The sequence below is a fragment of the Astyanax mexicanus genome, chromosome 14 (assembly GCF_023375975.1).
Source record: "Astyanax mexicanus isolate ESR-SI-001 chromosome 14, AstMex3_surface, whole genome shotgun sequence".
NCBI classification, from domain to species: Eukaryota; Metazoa; Chordata; class Actinopteri; order Characiformes; family Acestrorhamphidae; genus Astyanax; species Astyanax mexicanus.
This window is the reverse complement of record NC_064421.1, coordinates 21,884,842-21,904,555: the sequence shown is the minus strand read 5'-3', so window position 1 is coordinate 21,904,555 and position 19,714 is coordinate 21,884,842. Positions and strand designations below refer to the sequence as shown.

The 19,714-nt window shown below is 38.2% G+C and overlaps 2 protein-coding genes across 2 annotated transcripts in view; one reads left to right on the top strand and one right to left on the bottom strand.

Annotated features, from left to right (window-relative positions):
- Positions 1-597: 597 nt before the first annotated feature.
- Positions 598-5,750, bottom strand: zdhhc22 (zinc finger DHHC-type palmitoyltransferase 22). Its single transcript, XM_049464239.1, has 3 exons — positions 5,536-5,750; positions 3,671-4,239; positions 598-3,257 (listed from the first exon to the last, which is right to left on the bottom strand). Exons 2-3 carry the CDS (start codon positions 4,227-4,229, stop codon positions 2,971-2,973), a joined length of 846 nt encoding a protein of 281 aa, XP_049320196.1. The 5' UTR covers positions 4,230-4,239; positions 5,536-5,750; the 3' UTR covers positions 598-2,970.
- A 1,841-nt stretch (positions 5,751-7,591) lies between these two features.
- The window catches only part of tmem63c (transmembrane protein 63C), a 56,831-nt gene continuing 44,708 nt past the window's right edge, over positions 7,592-19,714 (top strand). Inside the window, exon 1 of the mRNA XM_049464120.1 lies at positions 7,592-7,681. The gene's annotated coding sequence lies outside the window, so the exon portion shown is untranslated. The remainder of the gene's footprint in view (positions 7,682-19,714) is intronic.

The window sequence follows — 19,714 nt, the reverse complement described above, 5'->3', positions numbered from 1 at the left end:
ATCAGTATAAACTCAGTGACGCTGAACTAGTAGTGCACAGTGACGACACATCAGTATAAACTCAGTGACAGTGAACAAGTAGTGCACAGTGATGACAAATCAGAACACAATAAGCAAAACAACTCACTTGGTAAAAACAATAAAAGCTCTTAGTTCATTTATAATATAAAGACAGTTACATACAAAAGTGATAAACAAGGCGACATGAATTGTTAAGAGTTTAAGCAATGCCTGTTATTTGGTGGTAGATGGATGGAACTGTGTATAACTTGTCATAAAAGGTATTACCATTTACGCTTGACAATAGTGATTGTGCCTTGAGGCATCAGGTTAAAATTGTTCAAGCCAACAGACTCTAAACAGGCATATCCCCCAGGTCAGTGCAGAGCTAAGTTCCCTAACTTCCACGTATCATGATATACAAGTTAAATGTATGTTTTTTGTTTTTTTTTTAATTAAAATGATTATTTTATTTTGCGATGGATTGGCGGCCTGTCCAGGGTGTATCCTGCTTTTCTGCCAGCTGGGATAGGGTCCAGCCCCCCCCCCATACCCCCCCACCTTACCCCAACCCACGCCCCCCCCACCCCAGCGACCCTGCTGGATAAAGCAAGCATTGACAATGGATGGATGCATGGAACGATTATTTTATATTAAATATATTAAATCTAGTAAATTGTCCATATTTTTTGTGCCCTTTCGGAAGTGTGTGAAACAAACACATCATGCTGTTCAGACCAGCTTTAAGCCCCTGTTTGAGCATTTTTTTTTGTTTTCTTCAAAAGTACACACTGGTTATCTTCAATACTATATTACTGCTCCTTGGACTTGATATGAAGTAAACATTTACATTTTTCTATACTGCTATTCTTAATCCCCTCTACAGATCCACCTAATGCACACACAACATTGAGAGGCAGCACCACAACAACATTGAGAGGCAGCAGACAGAGGAGAAGCAGCAGATAGATGGGGATAGAGGAGGTGAGGCAGCAGACAGAAGGGGATAGAGGAGGTGAGGCAGCAGACAGATGGGTATAGAGGAGGTGAGGCAACAGACAGAGGAGGGTAAGCAGCAGACATAGGTGGCGAGGCAGCAGACAGACAGGGATAGAGGAGAGAGGCAGCAGACAGAGGAGGAGAGGCAGCAGATAGATGGGGATAGAGGGGGTAAGGCAGCAGACAGAGGGGGGGAAGTAGCAGATAGAGGGTGAGAAGCAGGAGACAGAGGGATGGAAGTAGACAGAGGGGGTAAATAGAGTAAATATGTGTAAATATTTCATCAGTAATAAATAAGCAATAAATAAACTCAGTACAGTAAGTCTTGCTTTCTGAATTGTCGGATGCATTTCTCACGTAAAAACAAGCGTCTGTGATTCTATAATTTAATGACCAGAATTAACACTGTCATAAAAAATGTGATCCTGTTAGAACGTAAACGAGGAGCTAGGATGCATGAAGGAGAAATAATTATCTGGGAGGGGAGCTGGAGTGGTGGCTACTGGAGGCCAGCTTACAAAACGACCTGCAAGGTTTACAGAGAATATGATAAGAGTGCACTTAGTGTAATTAAAACGTAGACATGAACATTGGCCTTGGGTCACTGCAGTGTTACACAACATTTAAGAATGTTAGCTTTAGAGTGCCCATTAGTGCTAATTGGTCTGCCTGGGACATATACTATCAGTCAAAAGTTTTAGGACACCGCCATTTTTTTCTGTTTATTTTTGCCATTTATGTTTTTAGGGTCTAGTCAACTTGAATGGTACAAAAGTTAGCAGTAACCTGCTAAATAAACTAAAAACTGCTGTTTTGAAACAGCCAATCAAAATCCACATGTTAATAATCTCTGTCATAAAAAAAATCCTTTACTTCACACTACACGTCAGACAGAAAATAGAAATAATGATTAAATGATTAATTTAAAAGTGTGCACAGTGGTAGCATAGTATGTGACCCTGTGAGCAAACTGAACTTTCTATTTTAAATTTAAGTTTTTAAAATAAAACAGTGTGAGAAATTACACACGCCATGTAAACACAGGACTGCAGCTTGCCCTACTGTTAGCCCCTGGCTTTATTGTAAAATGTGGTCATATTTTTTGAGATAGTATGTATGAAAAAGTGAAATATTATGATTAATCTGTTTTTTTGACACCACTAATCTTAACCAGTGCGATAACTTTGTGGTTTTTGTGTTCTCTTTTCATCCGTGGAAACTGTGTGAGTGCCAAATTAGAAATATAAAGAAACATTAGGAAACACAATTCTTAACTGACAAAAAACTGAAGAAAAAAAAATATTAGTTATTTTTTAAACATTAAAATTAAGCATTGTTAATGAAAGGGAGTTCTGAATGTCTAGAGAAAGTATTTTTTCAAAAGTCTTTTGTTAAAAGGACCTTTTTATGCCAGTTTCCCTCTTATGTGTAAATGCTGCTTCAAATCTGTGACAGGTGACAAGAATAGTTACAGTATGTCACATTAAAATGTTAAAAGGTGTTTGGCTGTGTTGAATGTCAAGCGTATTTTAAAGTTATTAACTGCACTGCTTACCTGTCTGGCACTGAATGATGGCACTGATCTAGACTAGCATCTTTAGCAAAATTAGGTCTTTGACCATAAATTAGCTCCTAACAGACGCCGCTAGGCACTGAATGTGTGATATATTGGCTGCTCATTATGGAGCAGGTCAGTTGTGTAAGCACTGTGCTGTAATACATCCTTGAGTAGGTTTCATTAATACTTGTGCTTCTTGTTCCACCCTTTCCCCATAAAAAAAAGAAAAACACATATGGAGGGCTGGTCCAAAAAGGTGTCCTTATTCCAGGCATCTGATGTAAGTTCCATTCAGCCCTAGGCTACGTGACAATTGTGAAAAAAAAAACCTAACCTGTACAAAGGTGATATAAAGTCATGACCCAGAAGATCTCCTAGAAGGGCTGATGCTGTAAAAACCTTCATCACAAAGTTCAGTCATGTTTGTGCTCATGGTATCTCTGCCAGTTTCCAGGTGTCATCTCCACAGTTTGTACAGGAAAGAAGAAACCCAGAACCCAGCGGGAACCAAAAACATCACTCAAATTGGAACGCCATGTTCCTCGGCTCTCCACTAGCTGGCCTTTCTGCAGCTGGCACCAGGTCTGTCCACGGGCCACCAGCAAAACCTGCTGGCAGCAGAACCCGGCACTCACCAGGCCAATGCCCAGCCATACATATAGCATGAGGACCAAGAAGAACTGAAGGCCTGAGATGGAACCTACAAAAGGGGGAAGAGATGGAGAGAGAGTTTCTGTAGAGTTATGTTTTTAAAGCTGTTACACCTTTTATTCACAGATTTAACGGTTTAAGTGTTCCTTAATGGCCCAACAGAGGCATTTAGCGAGTGATGAACCCGCAACCCTGTGATTATAGAAAATGTTGTCAGTTGCAGCACCACTGCAGTGATTCCACTATAAACTCAGAGCAGTTTTTACACTATTGCTAAAAAAAGCTCTATTTATTGTTGCTGCCAATAGACCAAGTTAGACTTGTTTGTAATATGATGGGTTTTATTGTCACCGAAGGAGGCCGACACATATTTGAAACAATAAGTCTTTTTCTATTCTTTTGTGAGCGAAGATTTGAGAAGAAAGATGAGTAGGTGCTTCTGAGCGTGTGCAGCCAACTTACCGAGAAAGAAGTATCCTGTGGAGAGGGGCAGAAGTGTGAGGAACGTCAGTGGATTTTCAAAGGAGATGGAATATTCTACACTGAGATATGCCACCCCAAGCACAAGAGAGTAGAGGCAGGTACAGGACGTGTAGATGCTGAACATAATGAAGTAGCGCATGTTCCTGTTTCCAATACAGTTCCCTGTGAAAAAGCAATGGTGGTCCCTTTTCATGATCACTTTCTTACACAGTTTGCAGAAGTGCCGGCCGTTCAGGAGGTAGTGTGCATCAACTCTGTCCGGACAGTCCGGCGAACAGACTGGGATGATGTTCTCATTGGCACTCTCTGCTGGGAACCATATAGTCATTGAGTAATTGCCAAGAGCATTGAGCATAAAGAAGAGGAATATGGCTGTGGGGAGCAGCATGATGGGACAAAGCACCACACCTGAGGTTTGGAAAATAGTAGGGATGAAAAGGAAGAAATGGAGGACGATGGTGGCTGCTGTGGCAATGTAGAAGTAGACTGGTGCAATGGCATTGAGCATTCGTAGCTTGAACATCCTGATCAGCATCATTAGGGTTTAGCTGAGAAAAGAGAAAGTTGGTTAACTAACAATAAGCCTTGATTAAACATTATCATAAAATCCATTTACAGATCCTCCAGTTTTATTGGTAAAACTAACCGTGACACAACTACCAAAAAATAGCAGTAATGGACATGCACACAGGGCGAATGGTCAAGAGCACAGGATATATAAAACAGCATTACATCATTACACACGCACATATCGTAACTCATGTAGTATCATCATCATCATGATCATCATCATCATTAAATCGTTTTTTACTTCTCCACACTCAATTCGTTATTGGTTTTAGATGTTCACATAATCTTGTTCCAGAATATGTCAGTTTTTTAAGGTGTAATATCAATATTTGCCTTTAGAGCTACACAATATCACATTTTAACATTACCATTACAAAATGAACATGTGCAAAGTCATGTAAGGCAAATCAAATTTTGCTTTAGAAATTAACATATTAATGCTCTAATTTTCATTATATATCTACCAGAATCAGCTTAGATATGTCCGGTATTATTTATATTATAACACGTTGGATCATATTATAATATAGTAATGTATTATTAAACCACTTTCTTTGAGTTTACCAAATTGAAAACCTCTGGAATATAATCAAGAGAAAGATGGATGATCACAAGCCATCAAACCAAGCTGAACTGCTTGAATTGTTGCATCAGGAGCTGAATAAAGTTATCCAAAAGCAGTGTGTAAGACTGGTGGAGGAGAACATGCCAAGATGCATGAAAACTGTGACTAAAAACAGGGTTATTCCACCAAATATGGATTTCTGAACTCTTAAAACTTTATGAATATGAACTTGTTTTTTTTCGCATTATTTGAGGTCTGAAAGCTCTGCATCTTTTTTGTATTTCAGCCATTTCTCATTTTCTGCAAATAAATGCTTTAAATGACAATATTTTTATTTGGAATTTGGGAGAAATGTTAATAGAATAAAACAACAATGTTCATTTTACTCAAACATATACCTATAAATATCTAAATCAGAGAAACTGATTCAGAAACTGAAGTATAACGTTATATATTCAATTATGATCACTTTTTAATCCGCTGCATGTCTGACACCTTTTAGCTACCTTTAGACTAAACAATGGTAGTGTTCATATATACACTGCAGGTGTACAGAGGCGATGCAGTGAGAACCAGAAACCTATCAGCCATCAGCTTCATCATACACAACACACACAACCGCGAACCCACACGACGCGCTTCCTTTCATACTGAGCATGATTCGGTCTATGGCAGTCTTATGTTTCCCCAGTGTTCCCCAGTGCGTTACCTGAGCCGGGTATAATCGCTGAGCTGTGCTTTCATCTCTCGCGCCCTAATACAGGCAGGGAAACACCTCTTTCAGAGAAAAAATAAAGAAATAAATGAATATTAAGGCGCCATATATCTGTATGATGCGCTGAATCCGTGCTCTATAGCTGACCTAGACAGCACAGCACCTCCTGTTGGCGTGCTCTCCCTCTCTGAAGGAAAATACCAAGATTACAGATACAGAGCCAACAGCGAGGGGAGGCGCTGCAGCTCAGCCCAGTGCATTAGCTTAGCATAGTTAGCTCTCTGTATAACGCCTTACAATAGGTTAAATAGGTAGCTAGCCTCGTCACTTTCGATAGATATTAAAGGCTTTTTAGTATCCAGTGGGTTTAGCTATATTGGGTCATTCTAAAATTGAGGGTATATTTCGTGCCTACCACATAAACCTTTTTTTTTTAATCAGTCATTTAATCAGTTTTGTATGGAAGCCCATTTCCACCCATTCCACTCGTTTCATAATTACGACTAACCGTCTCAATATTATAACTTAGCATCTCAAACTTATGACTTACCATCTCATAATTGTGACTTAGTGTCTCATAATTATAAGAAACCTCATTTTTTCCAAGTGGCAGAAATTGAATAAAATTTTGAACTACAACTATTTTTACTACTAATAATGCTTATTATATATCTCAGGCACAATTTATATACAAAATATAAAAAAATACTAAATGACTCACACCGTACACAGTATAACTGTATTTATACAGTCAACTTGAATGTAACAGGAAATAATTTAATAACATTGTGGGGTACTTTTTCGATTACCGTATATAGTATAATATAGTACAATATAGTGACTAATTAAAAAAATAATTTTGAATCCTAGTGTTCTGGACTCTCTAACTCTGTTACTTATAATACAAAATGCATAGAATCAAACAAAACTGATAAAAACTTGTGATATCTAATCACTTTTCCTGGCATGAAACATGTGGAGTAGAGCTGGATGGTATATAGATATTTTGCTGTATAGACAATAAAGCATATCAAGGATATCATCAATAATTAAAGACCATCGACCCAACTGTACATTCCAATACAGAGAGTGTAAAAATCCTGTTTAATTGGATAAAAAAAAAGAATCACTGAACTATGCATGAAAGAGCTTTTTAACAGTATACTTTGCCACTGCTGATGCATTTTGTCAGCTTGTCAAAATATGTTACATATTGTGTATAAAAAATAACTTTAAGTATTGTGATATAAGATTTTTAACCATACCAATATTGATATTGGAACTGTATCTTTTCGACCACAATTAAGGAATAAAATAGGTTGTGCCCATAAAAAAATTGCCAAACGTTCTCTGCCAATGCCAAACAGCTTATTCTACCATTCACTAGTTTTGTGTTTTTGGGATGTCCTCTTCTTGGTCTTTGACATCCCCCAATATATGGAATAAATCAGGCACTGGATTAGCAGCACCTGGGGTACCAGAAGCTCAAAACAAATCAATATCAACAGCAAAAATAGCTAAATAAAATGTAGAGAAGATTTGGAAAATTTGTCAGGGGCACAACCCACATACTCAGCCCTGTTGCTCATTCCACAAATGCATGTTCCTTACTAATTAAAAGAGAAATGAACAGGCTTTCCAACAATATAGGATTTATAGCCAAGAAGCATTGTTGCACCAAAAGAATAATCTACCAAACACAAATTTCCTTACTTCTTGTGCCATGTTAACATTTTAAAGGTACCCACAATTTCAGAATGGGGTAGTTGCATTGAAATTCCTTTCACCGACAGATGGCAGTGGATTTTAAGAGCATCCAAAAACGCAGCGTTTTAGTGTCTCAGATGGTCCCTAAACACTGATCATGTAACAATATACACACTACGCTTTAGCAGTTAAACACAGAGGGCTAGATAGTTATCAGTGGCATGCTCTCCACATATCAAGCGACATGAAGCATCCTTCACATCAGAAATTTCAGTAACGTGCACCCACGGTCCCTAAGTGTCTGCGCTTCTGAATGTGGTGTATATTTGCAGACGGTCCCTAAGCAGATGGGCGCTCCCCTTGTTTCTTGGCGCTGATGCAGACAGCCAGAAGCATCCGGACGTAGCCCACACTACAGGGATACAGGAGCAAGGTGAGCCGTGCTATTTACTGCCCATGCTGCTGAAAACTGCGCTTTAATGCATGTGGGGCATAGCGAGGTGTGTTCCAGCTCCGTTAAGACACGAGGAGACACGCGGAATGCTGGTGTAAATGAAGTTAGGGGGCTTTTAAAGTGGGCGTATTGGTTTGGCAGTTGTGTTTTGATAGCTGCTGCAGCAGCGAGCGTTTATGGGTAAATAAATAAGAAAGCCCATCGTCTGCTGGGGTGTGTTGACTGGGAATGTGTGTAGGCGAGCTGATTAATTCCCTGCACGCGACTGTTGTATGTGGTCTTGTTTATTTACCTCCGTAATGAATCCAGATAAGTCTCTCTCCTCCTCTCCTCCTCACTCTCTGCTGTTTTATTGTCGGGTAGAATGCGCGTGCAGTGATGGAGCACTTTGAGCTTTACAGCTCTGGAAAAAATTAAGAGACCACTTCAGTTTCTAAATCAGTTTCTCTGATTTTGTTATTTATAGATATATGTTTGAATAAAATGAACATTGTTGTTTTTTTCTATAAACTACGGACAACATTTCTCCCAAATTCCAAATAAAAATATTGTAATTTAGAGCATTTATTTGCAGAGAAATGGCTGAAATGGCTGAAATAACAAAAAAGATGCAGAGCTTTCAGACTTCAAATAATGCAAAGAAAACAAGTTCATATTCATAAAGTTTTAAGAGTTCAGAAATCAATATTTGATGGAATAATATAATATAATAATAAATAAAAATAGTTTTTAATCACAGTTTTCATGCATCTTGGCATGTTCTCCTCCACCAATCTTACACACTGCCTGCACTCCTGGTGCTAAAATTCAAGCAGTTCAGCTTGCTTTGATGGCTTTTGATCATCCATCTTCCTCTTGATTATATTCCAGAGGTTTTTAATTTGGTAAAATCAAAGAAACTCATTTATTTGTGGTTTCTTATTTTTTTTCCAGAGCTGTATATGCCTTCACCATCCCCACCATCAGTATCAGCTCTACACTATATAATGCCTCTTTCTCTCCCTGTTGTTCTACATTGGTGGTGAAAAGTTGCCTGTCTCTGGGGAGTGTGATTTGTCAATCGAGACTTCTTCACCATGGTGTGGCTCAGTTCCAGTAGATCTGTGTGTTCCATTGATGAATAGCTTCACTGGCCTTCTTCCAGATTTACTGAGGTGTACATTTATCAATTATGGTTCTCTACAAACATTAGGAGCAGATCTGACACCCAAAGAACCTTCTAGCAAATCAGTGGAAGAACTAGGATTTATCTGAGTAAGGGGCCATCATTGATTTTGGGGGAAAAAAACACACACTTTGCTCAGATGTAACAATGAAAATACAAATAAAAATGTTTCCAAATGTTCAGTTCCACTAAAAGCTAAAAAGGATCCCCCCATCATTGCCAGCAGCTGATCACGCACACCTCTTTTTCTGCAAGAAGCTGAAATGTTACTGAAAGGCAGACAGTCTTTGTGACAGTAGGGCTTTTTAAGTACGAGTCTCACCAATAGTCAAATGTCAGAGCTGCAATTTGGCTCCAGACCCTTCTCATTTGGCTTGGACCTCAGTGAAAAACTATGAATGTGTGGCATTTACAGCCATTATCCATGGACAAGCCTGTCCAATGAGCAAAGATAAACACACCCGCTGTCACAGAAGCAAGGGCTGATTTCTCTAACCCGGAGAAAATTGGTTTCAATTTCCTTAACTATGTTACACATGCGCAGTCTGTGCCAGATTGACATTTACTGCCATGTCTGAGCCACAAGGTGTCTATAAAGGCTTAAATCTTGCTTAAAATGTCATGTGATAATGCTCATAGTGGTCTGTAATTGGGCAATCATGAATAAAGCATTAGAATGCACACCTGCCATGCTCTGATGTGTAGAGCTCTTCACCTCAGCATCTATGTTATTTTCTCATTAACACTGGAGAAATGTTAACAGGACCTTGTATTTAATTGTGCTGTTTCATTTTTCACACAAGGACACAGATAAAAGCGGTTTTAAATTATTCTTTAATGTGACAGAGCTTTGAATTATGGCAATATTTTTATTTATTTATATATATGTTTTTTTTTTTAAAGAAATGTCAAAGATATCAGTGCTTAAAGAACACTGACTCGACTGTACATTTCATTACAAATAGCATAATTACACAAGTTTAGCTGGACAAATTTGAGTATATTTTGAATAAAAATCACTACTTTCACTATAGGAAAGTTTTTGGTGTTTTCTAAGGATCTGTTAGTCCTGATGTGTGTTGACTGTGATAATATATTTTGGCATTCACTTCAGTTCACTTTGTGACAAAGCTTCACAAATTATTTAGATTAAAGATACACTTTTTGCATTTATACTAGGTTTGGATTTTACATGTCCATGAGACAACTATTCTCTGCCACTATATCTAAATATGGACATTGTGATTTAAAAAATACATTTTTTACACAGACACATGTTGGTTCATCTTTATTAATTAGGGCCTAACCGATATGCTGTTTTGTAGCTTTACATTTTAACCACCAACGGGAAGAGGTGCAGGAAAAGAAAACAAGTTGCAATTAGAATTAATATAATACTAAGCTACTGTTCAAATACAGCTCTGGAAAAAAAATAAAAGACCACTTCAGTTTCTGAATCAGTTTCTCTGATTTTTCCATTTATATGTATATGTGAGTAAAATGAACATTGTTTTATTCTATAAACTACAGACAGCATTTCTCATAAATTTCAAATACAAAATTGTCATTTAGAGCATTTATTTGCAGAAAATGAGAAATGGCTGAAATAACAGAAGATGCAGCGCTTTCAGACCTCAAATAATGCAATGAAAACAAGTTCATATTCATAAAGTTTTAAGAGTTTAGAAATCAATATTTGGTGGAATAACCCTGGTTTTTAATCACAGTTTTCATGCATCTTGGCATGTTCTCCTCCACCAGTCTTACACACTGCTTTGGATAACTTTATGCCACTCCTGGTGCAAACATTCAAGCAGTTCAGCTGTATTTGGTATTCTAGTTGCTAGAACTTTTTTCAGATGTAGCTTAACAAGCCATTTTAATAAATTAATACTTATCTTGGTTGGTGCCATCCATGTTTTTTTCAATCAGTGGGGAAAGTATTTGGTTTGTTTGGGGGGACTTTTATTGACAGGTTTCCTTCTAAAATAACAGGAGGTGACATCACAACGCTTCCTGTATGGTACTATTTAAGGCCCATGCAAGCTGTTGGCTAGGTTTTTTCTGAGAGCTGTTTGAGCCAAAGGAAGTGTTAAAGTGATTAGTTTTGTTAAGGAACTTTCAAACACAAATGCTCGTAAGTATTTTTGATATTAGAAAATAGCATATACATGTATTTATTATTATTATTTTTTTGCACATGGAGAATTAATAAACAGTGTTTGAGTCACCTCCCTCTTGCATCTGACCCAAAGCATTCTCATGTCTTTAACACTGGACCCACACAGACCACATAAAGGAAAAAATGGATTAGAATTGGATCACTTAAACAACATTTAACGGCAGTTAGACAGATCTTGTGCATATTTAAACTATTCTGTGTAAACAGAATGTGTTTTCTTATAAAGGATTTCATCAGGCAAGCAAAAATGTTGAAAGAAATTCTCTCCTACTCTCTCAATGTCCTTCACTGACTCTCGTTCTTGTTTGTGTGTCTGTGCGTCCCCATGCTTACCAGTAGATGAGAGCAGTAGAGTTTGCTTCTGTGCAGTGTAAATTATCTGATGGATTTCCTAATAAACCAGGATATTATACTTTACTCTACTTAAAGTGGCAGTCCATATATTTTGCTTCTAAACTGAAAGTAGAAGCATTTCTGAGTGGAGAAGGGACAAAATATTGTGTTTAATGATACCAGTGTTCTGAAATGACCGCTAAGCCTAATATATTAATTCTAAAAACTGGGGTGTAGGTCGCTTTTTGCTGGAGTGTTTCTGGCCACGTCACACGTCTTTACATACTTACGTCACACATACAGCCTCTAAAAGAGGATCCGGCTCAGTTTTACTGAACGCGCTTGGCTGGTGGAGCAATGGAGACTTCAGAAGGCCTTATTCACACATGATAAAAACAAAGAAATGAAGGAGTGAAGCAAGCTCTAAAGCCAAAGAGGAACACGATAGAGTTCACGCTAAAACCAGGATTAATATCGGATTGGCGTTTGAATGGTGGAGAGAGCTCCATGACCACGCTCTCTCTCTCTAATTGAACATAACCTGGAATCGGATTCATCCGCTCTGCATACAAACAACAACATGTGTTATTCATGATGTTATTGCTGTTCTTTTGCTGTGTTTATTGTAAAAACTCGAATTATGATAATAAAAAATATGCTTCATTGTACAGACCCAATCCAGATACTATACAGATACAAAATATCCTCTAAGACCCCTAAGACCTTTTTGTTTCATTCATCTATGTGGAAGGACATACATTTGGTGTGCTAAATTTATACTTTATGTTGTATTACATTAATATTTTAAAATATAGTAGGGCAGTAGGACTGCAATGGACATTTACTTACCATATCCTAGCAACAAGCCTACAACTCATGGTTCTTCAAACCTTGCTAAGATACGAGGATCAAATTGTTGTTCTCACAATTGGTGTATTGTGGGAATACAACTCAGAGAGAGAGAGAGAGAGAGAGATAGAGAGAGAGAGAGAGAGAGAGAGAGAAGGAGGAAGACACAGGCTTGATTGATATTTTCATGTGGAAGTGCTAGGACGTTCCTGTTACTAGTGGAGGAGGTTTCAGAAAGACCAACTGGGGGCTCATGTGTTTTGATTCTAGAGTTATGAGTCATGGGTGAGGATTTATTGAAATAAATTAGCTTGCTGTATCATATTGTGCCACAAGATTGTGTACAGTATCTGCTGTAGCTTCTGAAATGATAGCTCTCAGCCACAACAGCTGCAGCTGCTGATATTTACTGACTTAAAGGAGGAAAAAATGTAGAGGGCAAATAGAGGTTAGATGGTGTGTGGTTGATTAGAAGCGACAGACTCTGACATACAAACACCTCCTTGGGTTTTGGGGTATTCTAACGTATAATCATGAAAGGAAATTGCTCACTAAAATATCATATTTACACATTTTCCCACCTTTTGACTGACTGTGTGAGAATGTTATTCCAGCTTGTATGGACATTTAAAAATAGGCTTAATTTAAAAGGCATTGACACTCAGCTTTTATGACAACAAAAAGCTATGCATGACAATGTTTACTTTTTTTTCTGAAAAATGACAATATTTACTGATGTTTATATATTTGTAGGTGTCATGCAGGAGGTGCCATATGAAGCAGGCCTGTCTTGACACTTTCGGGAAAGTGTTATTAAGACAGCTAATTCAGTTTTCAGTAACATAAACATACTTGTTAGCAACATTAGCATTAGTGTTAATCTAAAGAAGCAAAGATCAATGTTGAATTAAATCATTCAGATTTAAATTGAGACTTGAAGTGTTATGTTTTAGAACTCAATGTTAATTTAACACAGTTTTAATTTACAGGGGGTGGGGAATTTAACATAATATAACATTTGATATGTAAACAATTCTGTAAGATGTAAAATGTAAAATTGCTCACTGAGATGGGTATCCAGTTAGCAAAGTTAAAAGTCTTTACTCTGCTTATCCTATGAGGCATGGTAGGTTTACAAATTCTTTAAATATGAGTCTTAGTCAGATATACGGTTTGGAGGGAAAACTGACTAGGCCTGTTGTTACTGTGTAATTGCTCTATCGATTTATCATACCATAAATGAGTGAGGCAGTGTGTTGTAGACGTTGTGTGTATTTTAGCCAGTTGCGCTGTTCTGGTCTACCGTCTATGAGGACGCTCCACAAACACACATGCACGCACACACACTAACTAACTATTAAAAGTTTATTGCTCTTTAGGGTATAATTGCATTATTTTGCTATTATAAAGTAAGAGAGGATAGTCCTTTATTAATCCCACAGTGGATAAAACAGCTTTGTAACAGTAATATAGTGAAACCATTATGTTAGTGGTATAAAATTGTTTTTAAATTACAATAAAATAATCTATCGGAATAATTCCTAGGACAATTCTGACTGCTGTAATTTCTGGTCAGACAGAATGCAGAAATTATTATATATATTTTTTTCTTGTTGTTGGGTTTTGTAGCTAACCTGCTAAGCTAGCCTGAGATACAGCTCTTTGACTAACTAACAAATAATAGTACAAATGATAGAGTAAAATCTTAGTTACAGGCTATCCGCTTACACCACAGCACATACTGTATTTCAGCTAAATAAGACTCAAATCACACACATAGAAGCTTCAAACTAGGGCTGCAAGCTATTGGAAAAATTGTACATTGCAAATTTTCGACTATATATATCGCAATATTAAACAATGCAGGGCCCATTACGTCACCAGCCCCGCCCACACCCGCACGCTGTCTTAAGTCCGGACCGATCAAGATCTGAGTCAGCGCTGAGCACTCAAAACCCACGAAAACAGCAACAGTAAGCAACAGTAATCGGCCCTTTAATCAGGCATTTAAATAGCTTTTTTAAAGGTAAATAAGAGCGGTTTTCTGGGATTAAAAGTGTGATTTCAGCTGTAACTGGAAATATCTGCACAAAACTGTGCTGGACTGAGGTGCCATACTTTCACTACGTGCCCAAACATGTGGATGGAGGCCATGCAGGTTTACCTCGTGTTTACTTGTGCTCCCCCTCCCCCTCGCGCTTCTCAGGCAGCAGCAGCCCGTCACTTACACAGACACAGAGACAATGCTGTGTATCTACTTCTTGTGTCAAGAATCAAAACATTGTAACATGACGTGTTTGATTTAATTACCTTAAGTGAAATTGCACGTCCTGCGATGCCACTATTGCACATCGCGATGCCGATGCTTAAATGATATATTGTGCAGCACTACTTTAAACACACAGTTGAGACAATAATCTTAAGAGAGTTTTTAGGGAACATTCTGAAGGCTCCAATGTCCAGATTTAGTGGATTGCATTTGAACGGAGCACAGTTCTGGACCTACAACTATGGTTGACCTGTGTTTTAACCCACCCCTTTTTGGAATTTAGTTGGCAAATCCTCTGCATATAAATGAATGAGAAAATACCATTCTTGTTTGGAGACACAGTTTAAATCTTGTAATACTGCAGTATTACTGTTATGCTTTCCTAGGAACCCTAGGAACCACATTGTTTATTTCAGTTCTGTACATTTCAGAGGCTTTTAGGAATGACTGAACATGGCGGTGGCACATTTTAAGCCCTGAAGTACGTTTCTGAAGAACATCAACAAAGAGTCTGAGGCTAAATGTTGCCTATTTGGCATCTTTGTGCAACAGATGCATGAATATTTGATGGTGCTCTTGGCTGAGATTGAAAAGTGATACATCCCTCTGCAGTAAACCCACAGCTAGTCATGATTTCTCAGCCACAGAAGCTGTGGGTGAGGGTAGCAGGGCATCGACTGAGGTGGATCCACTCAGTGGATGGAAAACGCTCACTGGATTCAGTTGGGACTAGAGTTGCACGGTGTACCGAAGGTTCGATTCTTTTTCGATACTACGTCATCACAAACGATTCGGTTCTTTAGCGTTCGATGCTTTCGATACTGTATATAGCCCAGTCACTAGCTTCAAATGAGTCAAATTAGTAGGCGCGATTTGATTCAGTTCATAAGAAAACTGATTCACACCGCAGCAGTCGGTGTGGCAGGATTCAGATAAACTTAGTGTTCTGAACAAATGAATCGATTCACGCGCAAGCCAGCAGAGCAGCAGCGAGTGTAGAATGGCGACGGCTAAAATAACAGATGTCTCTCGTCCGCGACTTGTGGACAAAACGGGCGCGAGGAGTGAAGTGTGGGAAAATAGTCTGAGATGTAGGCATCTGTTTTTTATTGATATTTTTATTTTTAAATAAAATAACGAAAACTGAAAGTGAAACTAAACTACTTTATTAGCGCTGTTTTCACTCCCGCAGTTGTACAGCGGGGGGTGTTGTGCCGATTCTGTCCGCGAAGCGGGAGTCGGATTCAGTAGCGGATTCGGCACCTCGCGCTCCGCGGTGTTAGTTGTAAGCGCTCGCGCTAACCGCAAAATACGACAGAAAACACTGAGGGAGCTGCAGACTTATGTGTGGGACTAGAATATGAGCACGAGGAGATCAAAGAGAACCTTTACCTGTGAGTAGCTCACATCAGAACACGCAAATCTCTCTCACTCTCGCTCTCTCACTCTCTCACTCTTTCTCTGTGTCTCTCTCGCACGTGAACGCCTCCGCGTTTGACCTGCAGCACTGTGTTTAGCTGTTCTTAAAAATCATTTTAATTAAATAATAGTTCTCTGCTTCTATGTTACAGTGTTATTTAACATAATTCTGATCATATTTCGCTCATTCATTTAGCAGACAAGCACCCTGATCTCTACAAAGAGCTGAGAAGTCGACAGGTTAGTGGAGTTAGTCAAGATACACTCTGTCTGTAGCTTTACTAAGATTTACTAGCTACTGCTAGTAAATCACGTTAACACGGAGAGGAGTGTGCAGGAGTTTTGTTTTGGACCCGTGGTTCGCAAATCTGTGGTCAGGCACGTATCCTGCTTGATCGTTACACTGAACATGGGCTTATTAAAAACGGTAAACGGTTGATTAATAAAACGGAGCAGTGAGTGTTAAAATGAACATAACATTGTAATGTTCTTCTGTCTCTTTATTTTCCTTATTCAGAACTTAACTTCTGCCCGCCCGTCAGGTTCACATAGTCAGGCTACCATTACCTCTGGTTTTAGTTTTAGTTTTTAGGAAGTGTTTAGATAATTATGTTATAGTTAAGGTTATAATAACGAAACTTGTTTTTTGTACAAATGTTTCATTTTAGAATAAAAACGTTTGCACCGATTGTTCAGTGTTCAATCCAGTTCAGTCAAAAATAAACATTTTATGTTCAGATATTTTTATTGTTTTTTTTTCTTCCAAGTATCGTTTTGGTATCGAAAATCGTGATACTACAGTTGGTATCGGTATCGAAGTCAAAATTTTGGTATCGTGACAACCCTAGTTGGGACTCTCTTCTCCCACAGAGCTTCCCCTGAACAGCAACACTCACTTAGAACTGTCTTCACAGCTGTTGTAACAAAAGTTAGGACGTCAAAAAAGTTCTTAACTTTAGTGTCTTTCAAGAACATTTTTCCTCAGATCTGTTGGTACATATTTCATTGAGTATTTACCCAAATTAGGACAGCTTGTAACTAATTTATATCTATAAAAAAAAAAATTAAAACTACATGTTTATGTAGTATGTCGCCATCTCAAACCTATGGCTCTCTTGCTGTAGATTATGTTCTGATATTTTTGCACTCTGAAATCTTGTGGTTTCAGCCTGGCACTAAAATACTGACCTCTCTGTCAGAAATCAAGTTTATAAAGATGACACGGGTGACAGATTGCTAGCTTTTGGCTACATGCTGTGCTGTTGAATCATTGTCAGTTTAAGCATCACTCACAGAAGCCATAGGCAGTAAGCACTTAATTAGTGTGTATGAATCTGAACATGTATGTCTGGAAATGTTATGTGTGTGTTGTGTTTTGTGTGTGTGTGTGTGTGTGTGTGTGTGTGTATTTACCATGCCTTTAAGCCAGAATGATACCGTTGCTCAGCATAACTTGCTGTATTTAAGTCAGAGACAAGAATTCCAGCGGCTAACAGAACAAAAATCTGATTATATTTTGTGGCCCTGGCTTAAGTAGGCCTAGGTTAAGAACCTCTGGCACCCTTGTGCATTAGACTAGACTGCATTAGGATTAAGGTGCCTTGTCTCCATAGACCTTGCAAGCATAGCACTCTCTCTGTATCACACCAGTCATACACTGCCCTGCTAAATGTCTTGGAAAACAGGACTAGTATTTTGTTCCATGACTTTTGCCCTGTTCCATGGAAGCTAAAGGACACTGCACTCACCTGTGGGATACTTTTGTGGGTCTGTATTGAATGTGGTTGTGATATCTGCCAGAGTCGCTTGTCTTTTCTAGACAGAAATCACGATCAATACCACGAACTACACTGTCCATGTGGTAGTGTCTAACAGGGTTTTCTGATGCACACATGACACTGTGAATCAAGGAATTGTAAAGCCTGTTCAGTTTCGTAAATGTAATGTTCCATATACAGTCTTACTATCAGGATTTAGACTTTATAATTTACGTTGCCTTGCCATGAGCACACTAGCCGCTCCTAGAAGTAACACTTTCCCATGACCTTTGGCATGTCAGTGCATACTAAGCCCATACAGTATTTTATTTTTGTGTAGAGGATTTTAGAGGTTTTGTTACCTTGCCTTTTGCATTGCTTTACTTTCGTTGTCCATTTAATTTCTCAGAGCATATAGTGTTTTAAATGTAGAAAATAATTTTCTACTAAACCACTTAAGAATGATGAGTTTCTTTGATTTTTACCAAATTGGAATATAATCATAAGAAACGGGAAAATGGATAATCACAAGCCATCAAACCAAGCTGAACTGCTTGAATTTTTGCACCTGAAGTGGCATAAAGTTATCCAAAAGCAGTGTGTAAGACTGGTGGAGGAGAACATGCCAAGATGCATGAAAACTGTGATTAAAAACCAGGGTTATTCCACCAAATATTGATTTATGCAAATAAGGCTCTAAATTACAATATTTCTATTTAGAATTTGGGAGAAATGTTGTCTGTAGTTTATGGAATAAAACAACAGTGTTCATTTTACTCAAACATATTCATATAAATAGTAAAATCAGATAAACAGAGAAACTGAAGTGGTCTTTTCATTTTTTCCAGAGCTGTATAACCAATTCTGATTTGGGCCACTTTCATATGTGGTATTGAAATCTGATACATATTTGATTTGTGACAATGTGACAGCATAAAATAAGAATTGGATGGGCCAGTTTACTGGAAACCATCCATGTTCAAATCCTGAAGGAACCAGTTTAAGGTTCAGGTGAATTTAGTTGAAAACAGCTTCCTGTCCTCTATAGATGTTTCTATAAATTGCATGCAGTAAATTGTAGAAGTTGTTGATTTACAGACATACATCACAGTTCTTTCCTGGTGTTGGAACGTGTTTTTTGGCAGCGCGATCACCTTGATCACTGGTGACAGCTCAGCAGTCACGGCAGCCGGCTGTTTTCACAGGCCGTCACATCCAGTTCAGCTTAATTGGGATCATCCCAGAGTGTAAGCGTTCTCGAGGATCCTGTTTTAGTTGCGTTGACTATGAAGGATGTGTGTGGAAAAAGTTAATATTGTGGTGAGCCTCAGTGTTGTATCACCACACAGAGCGTGGGCTTCAGTTTTGGCCTGAAAACTACCCGTTTGGATCTTCATCCCATTGTGCGCCTGCCACTGTGTTAACATTGTTATGCAACGTCAGCTTTGATAATCTTCTGCTTATCTCATCAAGTTCTGACTCAGAAAGGGCTTTCTCATCCTCGTTATCAGAATCTGCAATTTATCACATAATAACTATAAAACTAAAATCCAACAGAGGGTTCTGAAGGGTGCTCTTTGTCAGTAAACACATTTATGGGGCCTTTCCAGTAGATCTGATGACAGTTAACTTCTTTTAATTATATAGAATATTCATGCATTGGACTAAAATATTTTTCATAAATAAAGGAAAATAAACACAATGGGCAATTTTTAGGTCATTAAACCATTCCAGATCATTTGCAGATATTATCTTAATAATTGTTGCTGACCTCAATATTGTCCATTCCTCTTAACAAGAAGGGCCAATTAAGATTGTGTGCCGCTTAAGGGGCCTAAAGATCACCAGCATCCAATACTGTGGGCCTTGTCCCTTGTGCACATGGATTTATCTTGATATTATGTACTATAGATGCTGGGATAATGTAATTCTTTACAATTTAACTATGAGGAACATTTGTCTTTAGATTTATTTACGCAGTACACAGTGTCCTAATTTTTTGTTTGGAATTAGGGTTTTATTATTAACATAAAATGGT

Coding starts and splice junctions, on each gene's coding strand:
- zdhhc22 (XM_049464239.1), bottom strand. CDS start 4,229: ATGATGCTGATCAGGATGTTCAAGCTACGAATGCTCAATGCCATTGCA. Junction 3,258..3,670: donor CACAGGATACTTCTTTCTCG/GTAAGTTGGCTG, acceptor CCCCTTTTGTAG/GTTCCATCTCAGGCCTTCAG.